General features: G+C 41.6%; 1 protein-coding gene across 1 annotated transcript in view; it reads left to right on the top strand.

Moving 5' to 3' along the window:
- Positions 1-352: 352 nt before the first annotated feature.
- Positions 353-9,032, top strand: part of BMPER (BMP binding endothelial regulator) — a 150,408-nt gene continuing 141,728 nt past the window's right edge. The window contains exons 1-2 of the mRNA XM_085303689.1: positions 353-470; positions 1,267-1,352. Of these exons, the coding sequence (XP_085159815.1) occupies positions 353-470; positions 1,267-1,352 (204 nt within the window). The remainder of the gene's footprint in view (positions 471-1,266; positions 1,353-9,032) is intronic.

Here is a 9,032-nt window from a genome sequence, read left to right as displayed (position 1 = left end):
GGGAGGCATGGGGCCGGGGGGTGCCGGAGGAGGGACTATGGGGAGAGGAAGGTATAAGAAGGGATGCGGGCAGGGGCGGGGGGCGATGCAAAGAGGGGGTGCGGGGCCGAGGGGCCGGCGCTGACAGCTGCTTTCCCCGCACCGGCAATCCCCTCCCCCGGTGCCGCCGTGGGGTGGGACTCCCCAGCGGGGCAGCGTCTCCCTTCCTCCCCCCCGCCCAGGCTGCCGCCTCCTCCTTCTCCTTCTCCTCCTCCTCCTGCCGCCGCCGCCCGGGGCCGGGTGTAGGTGCCGGGGGCGGCCGGGCTCCGCCACCCGACGGCGCGTCCCGCAGCGGCCGCCGCGGCGCGGCGCGATGCCGCGGCTCGGCGGGAGCAGGGCGGCGGCGGCGGCGCGCCTCGTCCCGGCCGCCGCCGCCGTCCTCCTGGGCGCCGTGTGCCTCCCCGCGGCGCTGGCCTCCTCCCTGCTCACAGGTAAGGGGCCGCGGAGGAGGCGGCGGGCGCGCAGGCTGCGCGGCGCCCACCTGCCGTCGGGGCGCAAGCGTGGGAAAGGCGGGGGCTGGGGGGGTGTCACGGCGTGGTTCGGGCAGGGGCAGGGCGAACGGGGGCTGCGCTTCTCCCCCTTGCCTCCCCCGCCCCGAGGGATACCTGTTAGCGATACCTGGGGCGCGGCGGGGAGCGCTGCATCGACCGCTAGCGCGAGCAAAGGGGCATTAGGTTTCGAGGAGCGGCTCCAGCATGACACAAGGCGGACTTGTCGGGGACAGGGCCGTAAAGGGATTTCTGACTGGATTCGTTTTGACAGTTAGCCTGCTAATTTTGACTCGTCTGCCAGTTGGCTGTCATGCATTAGAAAGGATGCTTGGTTTAGTGCTTGTGTTGTACAGATGATTCTGGTCTGAATCCTCCATGTGTCATGGACAGCTTTCTCCTGATTTCGGTGAGCTCTGGAGCTATCATTATAGAGGTGTCCTGCTTTGCGTGGAGTACTCATTATTCTCCACACGTCATCTGAGAAGAGAAAAAGTGTCCTTCTYTGCTATAACAGGCACAAAGAAAGTCTAGGCTTGTGCAGCAATAAAAGGCCAGTCATTTACCCGTTCACTTTGGATGCTTACAAAAACCCCTAGCACCCTTGGTTGCTTAAAACAGGCAACTTAAGGCAGAACCTAAAACTGAAGACCAGGAATGGAGCAACTAGAGTAGTTTCCAAAACCAGATGGGGCAATTAAAATGTATCAATATTTTTTAATTTTTATTTCTCTTTCAGGATCTGTTGCAAAATGTGAAAATGAAGGGGAAGTTCTACAGATACCATTCATCACAGACAACCCTTGTATAATGTGCATTTGCCTGGTAAGTTTGGATTTCAGATAATGAGAACATTCAGGCCTGTACTAAGAGTAACCGCACAAAGCGGAAGAGCATTTTACCTAATCAAATCTTGGGTATGTCCGTTGCCTTTATGTAGCACAGGGTTATCTCAGTGCCGAGCTAATGGAAAGTAATCCAATCCACGATCTGGCAATTGTTTCTTTGACTTTAAAACTCTCAGGCGCAAAGTTATACCTGACTTTAAGTATGACATTGTGGAACTGCATTTATCATGTGAATTCAGGGTGAGAACAGTTTTYGCAAAGTCAGAGGTGCTCTGGCACACAAAAGTCTTTGCATATAGCTTAGCAAAGAGGGTGAAATGTAGAGGTTTGGAAATGCTGCTGTTTCTAGCTTCAATATGCTTAGCGTCACGCGCTGATGGCTGAGAAATGGGCACAAGGGGCCATAGTGCAGGCTGCAATGGGACTGTACGTGCTGTAATAAGAAGACAGTGACAGCACGCATGATACTTTGATAAAAGTGCTTTATTCCAAGGAGGACACTGTGTCTTGTGCTGGGAATTCAGCAGTTAATAATGTCACTGGTTGATACACATTTCTGGGAGAAATATTCTGCCAGAATGCTTCAGAGTTAAGCATTCTGGAAGCAGTTCAGCTCGGGAAGCCAAGGCTTAGGAGTTATTGAAAAATAGTTGCTCTAAATAAAAATTTTCACAATATATTTAAGAGAAAAACCATAACCGTAAACCATAGCCATAAACCTTAATTTGCTGTTGAATGCAAAGAAAAACATAGACAAAAATCACTACATTTTACATATTGGAAGTTACAGAGTAGCTGAATCTACAGAATATTTTCTGTTTCAGGGCCGAAATATGAAGAACCCCAATTCTGTTACTGCTATTGATATTATTAGTATTTCTAGAGAGCCATCACTATTTTAAATCTATAAAATAGTTAAAGAAGGCAGTTTCTGACTGCCTTTAAAAGGCAATTTTGGCAACTGTAGGAACGAACCACAGTGAACCTGATCTTAAGCCTGCTGAARTTGATGGATGTCACTGCACTGACTTCAGTAGATTTTAAGTGAGACTCAGTGATAACTTTTTAGCTAATAGTGATAAAGAATAAGTTATTGATTCTTCTGGGTAGAGAGGGATGGGAAAAGGAGGGGAATGGGATGTGGTGAGTAAAGAAATCAAAGGGAAAACAAGAAAAGAAATGAAGCTGTGTTTTATCATGGATCACCTTCCTAAATATGTCTGCCACCACTCTTGCTAATGGAAGCTGGTGTTAACCAGCGAGGAAGCAATTTATCTGTGAAGGAGCAGAAGTTCAGTCTTGGGCATTAGGGCAATAATGCATCAGGGTAAAATACTTGTATTTATAGATCTCTCTAGACCTTGGCTTATTAAATCAATGAGCACCCTTTTAGTGTATGAACATGAARAACTGCAAAAAACACGGGATGTAAGAAATCTATGTGGTTTGAAAGGCTTGCTTTAGGGAACCAGCAGATGAGGACATTTGGTTCCCCTCTATGCATGTAGCATACTGCGTGCTATTAAGAATATAGATGCCTAGGGAGTAACTGCAGTTACCTACACTGGATACGCTCCGTTTTATTTCTGCCAAAGGATAAAAGMGATCTCTGTTTCTTGGATGGAAGCTAGGAGACTTGGTAGAGAAGAAGGAAACCCATCTGGAGATACTGACTTTTACACTGTGCAGCATCCAAAGCAATGACTTATTGAACAGCCAGTTTCTGAAATCTTTGTCAGGGCTGTCACAAGGGAAAAGGTCAATTATAAGAGGTCTGAGGAGAGCAGAAAGCAATGTGGTGATTTGTGACAAGGAGGGGAAAAAGAACCAGGTTTCCTTCTATCCAACCAGAAATATTGATTATTTAATAGCCGTGCAGTGAGGAACTTTCTCTGGAAGGCTGATCATACTCTACAAGGGCAAACCTGATGGATGTTCATATAGTAAGGAGTGAGCAACTAACAAGAGACCTTAATCAGCTGTTCCAGGAAGGAAGCAATTGCTGTCCAAGCATGAACAGAAAATTCGACAAAGGGCACTTGTGTTAGAAACAAAGTAAAACAAGTAACTGAATTATTGGATTGGTTTGTGACAGACCTCCCCTAGCGGTAATACATTTTGTACAAATGCAAACGGTCCTAAAGAGCTGCGCAAGTTCCAGAGATCCGAATGGCCCTGGGCAGAAGAGGAATATCGAAGTAAYATCCTTCCAAGTCTTTCCTGCCTTGCAAATAAGGGAAGATGGAACTGAAATGCTGGAATTGAATCCTCAAGCATTTGACAGAGCTGACGCTGGGAGCTGTGTCCTGCAGCGCGCAGGAACGTGTCCCAGCGAGGGAGGGAGAGGGAAGCAGCAGGGGCGAAGCAGTCTCCTGCTCGCAGCTCCTGTTTCCTGGCTGAATCAGTTGGGAGGGCAAATGACTGGTGCTCCAAGAGGAGATGCAGTAAAAACGAGAAACTCGCAGGCCACAAACAAATTGCAGTAATGCAACACAGATTGCAACGAGCAATTACGAATGCTGTTCCTTATACACTGCTGAGAAGTCTTGGTAGGAAGACCAAAACCAAAAGTTGCCTATTCTTATTGCTTGACAGGGTAGACTGATRATGATTAAAAACAAAGCAGATAAAACAGACCCTGTGTTCAGGGGCTGCTGCTTTACAYGAAAGGTTTTGTTTCGTCTTTTTGAGTTATTGATAACACAAATCTCTGAATTTCAAATATGAAAATGGCACTGATGGGGATCTTCTAGAAACAGCCAAGTCTAACTAGCAAACAAGATGAGTTCATGCGCATCTGCTGTAATGTGTGGAAAGAGAAGTTGTGATACAGGAATTCAGGCTGGGGGACATGTGCTGAAATTTTCAYGTAGCACGTAGTAAATCATTCACTTCTAAAGTATAGGTAATGCTTTTCTAATAAAAAAGGCACTGCCCACACTATGAGATAACTCTATTTCAGACCTCCCTACTTGTTAAATTGAAATTTGTTGGAGTGTGCAGAATGACACTGATATTTGCTCTTAGTATAAGGAAACAGAGGTAAGACTAAGTGCATGTATGTGTGTAAATGTAAATGTGCACTGCAGGTCTATGTGTAAGAACTGCAGTAGAGCAAGCCGCTATGGATAACGCTGGATTTTGCTTYGTGTGATGCTTTCAGCTGGTGCGATACAATGCTTTAATCAGAAGTTTGCTTTAGTTTTGAATATGTGATTCAGCACCGAAGTAACAGAATGAAACTCTATGGCTAGTGATACAAAGAAAGTCAGACAAGAGGGTCCAGTGCCTATGAATCTATACATCCTAAAAATATTTTCTGTTAGCAAACAYGAGAACTAACAAAGTTGCAGCAAGATTTTACCTTTTACATAGGACTGATAAAACTCATTTTTCTTTGGCATTTTGGATGGGATTTCTCATTAGTCCTGACAGGATCAAAATTTAGACATCCCTAACTTATATTTTATATATATCCAATTTATGGTCATAATAATGACCATAAAAGTGATAATTTTAAACATCTATAAGCAAATAATTTTGATGTGAGCTTTTACAATTACAACATTTAAGCAATTCTATATTACTTTCCACTTAATCATCTCTAAGCTCTTGATAAACATGGATGAATTTGATCTCCAAAGAATTGATCATTAATTGCAGCTGACCACAGAAAAAGACCATTTTTATTGAAGAGGAAAACATCAAAGTCACAGAGAGATTGTGGTTTATCCACAAGGAATTTCTTGTAGGACTGTGATGAAAGCTCAGGCCTCCTAACTCCTGGTCTAATGGTTTAATGACAAAACCATCCCTTTTCACTTCACTAACATTTGCTTTATGAGTGGCTGTGTGTAGTGTAGCCACAGCATTAACATGTTCGTTTTCTTTTTGTCTCTGGCAATGGGCAGGCTGCACTGATAGTASGTTTTTGAAGTGTCTGCTCAACTAAATTTGTTCTAAGACATAGATGGGCAAAAGCAGATTAAGCTGGTTTTACGATCCAGAGGTTTTGAGAGTTGTTACAACGACTTGCTGTTGCTGTCTGAAAGATGATGTTAGGGCTCATGTGCCCCAGTCTTCTGCCCATTTGCATTTTGGATGTCTGTGGTCCTGCATCTCCAAGGAGACTTGCTATCTCTGGAAAAACTCCTGGGTTTCTACCATATTTGGGACACAGGCATAGCAAAAAAGCAGGCTGAAGGTAACTGGAAGTACTTKTTTTCCTGTACATACACATTGTATGCTGTTAAACACAGGAACTGGAGAACACAGCAGCATCCTTAGTACTTAGAGGTAGTGGTTAAAATGGGAAGATAGACACTGCACTTGAAAATTGTTGTTCTGAAGCTAGGCCAGATAAAAATTGCACGCAGGCCTCCTTGTGAAGTGCCAGCACAGTATACTATGGTGGACTGGCCCATTTCAACCATGGTTATAGCCAAGGACTTCTCTAAGAGGTGGAAAAGACTCCCTCTAAGAGGTGGAAAAGACTCCCTCTAAGAGGCAGCGAGCCCCTTATCAAGGGAAGGTCCCCAGCTGAATGGGAATGCCAGATATGACAAACAGCAGCAAGGAATAAATACACGAACTCTGTGAAGAAAAATAAAGTTATCAAAAAAGGCAGTATTATAGTAAGGATAAGGATGTGACCCTTGGCAATACAAAAAATATTCATAGAACATATTATTGAATACAACTGTGAAACTATTTTGTGTTAGTTTAGTGGTCAATAATAAGAAAATCTAATGAGCTGTTGGATTGTGAAAATCAAAGCAGTGAAACTCTGTGGGTTATAAAGTTGAATGAAAAAGGATTGAATTTTAAAGAACACTTCTGAATTGGCATGGTGATTATAGGTAAAGATATATAATCTTCATAGCATTCATAAGGGAATTATATTGGTTCAGCCTGAGAAACTGATTCTTTTATTCTAGTTATTAAATGCTTTAAGACCACCAGGGATTATAACTGTACTACCTAATGCAAAAATTCCCTTCTAAAAATATTCTCATTTGTCAGTGAAAAACAAGTTTAGTTTCATCTTTAGGAGCWCTTTATGCACCTCTACAGTTTGAGAAGGTTTGAAACATGTCATGTCTAACAGATTCAGATCTTTRTATTTTGTATAAACTGTGACTTATACTTCATATATAAAAGTATTAGGCTTAAGGTATATATGAGTGAATTTGTGCTAGTAAAAACAGAACTTCATAAATATGAAGACTTACCACAAATAATCCATTGGGACTTTCTATARCACAGATATATTTTGAGCATTTTGTCATATTAAGGGGAAAATGCTATTAGCAGAATATTGGGGGAACTTTTAATTAGACTTCTTTTATATGGATGTCGAYGTATAAAATGGGTATGGAATATTTTATGTTCAACTTTGGTACAAGTACGGTAAATGGCTAAGTGCAGTAGAGTTTTTGTTGGTAGGGCTTTTTGGCTGGAAGGAATCTAAAACTCAAAATAGAAATAGACTCATGCCTGATATTATGGCATTTGCTTTCAAGAAATACATACTCAATATGAGGGTGGAAAAGACATAAAAATGCTATAGTCCAGCGGAAATAGATGAAATGAGAACCTGCCTATAATTATAGGACAAAACATAAAAACTCCACAGAATTAACGTACCTGAATTAAACTTCTGAGTACTGGTGAGATGAGCTCACCAGTGTCAATGATGATAGTTGGTAGTGCTGGTGGTGGTGAAGAAAGCCGTGTAATTTTATCCTCATTTATCATCGTCTACGTGAACCCTGAACATCTTGCCAGAAGCAAGCAGGGATCCAAGAATAACCTGTTCATTGGCTAGTGGTGGATATAGTTTTAAAATGAATGGACCAAAAATGCCAGCTGAAAGGGATAGGTGAGAAGCCAGTCTGTTGCCCTTAACTACAGTGAAATAGGTAGCCACACCTTAGGTAACGATGGCTTGTGCATTGCAAAAGCTTATCTCAGTTTCTCATTTGGGCAGAAAATTATTCTTACTTTGTTGGGAGAATGCAGGGCAGTATCTTTGCTGTGTTCTATGTGGGAAAGAAGTTTGATTTTACTTTTCACTTTTTTTTTTTTTTTTTAAATACTTGAGAACAAAGTGAGTTGTGTCAAGAAACAGCTGATAAAAGAATAAAAGCCAATGGTGATCTTGATAAACTGCATCTAAACCAGGGCCATTTCCCCCTTTTTCTTCCCCTCCTGTCCTCTCATGTCTATGCCTCAAACTTGCTGAGCACACCTGAGGAGTGGTAATCATATGTCTCAACCTTTTATCACCTAAATCCAGAACAGAAGAAAACAAATGTGAGCCAGAAAGTGTAACCAAGTGTTGGAAACCTGAGCAAAGTTTAGAGACAGGAGCTGAGGAAACTAGAAATCAGAGCTTTGCTTGGCRTAAGTTTTATTCAGCATGAAACATCATTCTTTAGTTTAAATTTCCACCTTTAAATCCAAATGTGCAATGTAGAATTTGACCTTTGCTCATAAAAAAAAAAAAAATAGGTTAAATTTGGAATTATAAGATCTAGTGTTTTACCTAGCTTGAACCAAATGAGTAGGGAAACCAAGTGCAAGCAGACCAAAAAATGGAAGAAAACATCTTTACTCTTTGCTTTCCCTGTACCCTTCAAACTCCTCATCAAATACTAATGCAAGAAAGCTACTGAATCTTCAGGGATTCTTTACTATGTAGCATATACATATATATATATATAATATATATATATAAACATAGTTGATTCTTGTGGCACAATAGACAAGCTGAAATTGTATAGCTAGCCTGAGAGCAAGTGTTTGACACATGTTCAGTGAAGATGGCAATGTTTTAGTACATCAGGATTCAATTGTTGTTGCATCAAGGTATAATGTGASCCAGATGATTTTTAGAGGAGTAGTGCATATTAAAAAAAGAAAACACACACACAAAACCCATCAAACAATTCTTTCATACCTATTTGATTTAATATAATTTCAATAGTTTGCATACATCAACTACAGAACCTACCAAGGCTGCATCTTCTTTCAGTTTAAATATTTTTGGTCTTTATTACTGTATAATATAATCCACTTTCTCTTCACCCACAAAAATAACAAAGAGACAAAAAAGCCAAAGATACAATACTATTCTGGTAGTTTTCACCCCCATATTAACGCAAAAGAGAACATTGTTTTGATCGGTGTTTGAAGGGGTCCTGGAACATAAGCATGCCCCTACATGATGGAAGGTTTTTATTATTTTTTATCCAATTAAAAAAAGATATATGTATATGCCATCTCTTAAATGAAGAAAAAAAAAAGCCCAAAACTCAGAAAACAAAACACAGTCAAAACTCTGTGTCCAGTGCAGTTGGRTATCCCATGTGTACTTTGTCAGAGAGACCAAATATCTGTGGGTTTATACAAAGATGGTTTTGTGAGTGAGAAGTGAATCAAATYAAGAGCCAGAGCTGGTTATTTTTGCCTGTTCTGGAACTGAACTGCTTTGGCAGGGTCTCCTGAAGGATGAGTTAGATAYAGATTCCGTTGTATTTTTTATTAATTCAGGCAGTACCTGTGTGCAAGACAAGGCTTTGGTGCTTCTGAGAGTGAAATCCAAACTACTGCTCGCAGAAGGTGGCTATTGAGCTTAATACTCTGTTTGCATCAG

Source organism: Rhea americana, unplaced genomic scaffold (genome assembly GCF_003343005.1).
Source record: "Rhea americana isolate MKP2758 unplaced genomic scaffold, rheAme1 scaffold_100, whole genome shotgun sequence".
Taxonomy (NCBI): Eukaryota; Metazoa; Chordata; class Aves; order Rheiformes; family Rheidae; genus Rhea; species Rhea americana.
This window is presented reverse-complemented; position numbering and strand designations above follow the sequence as displayed.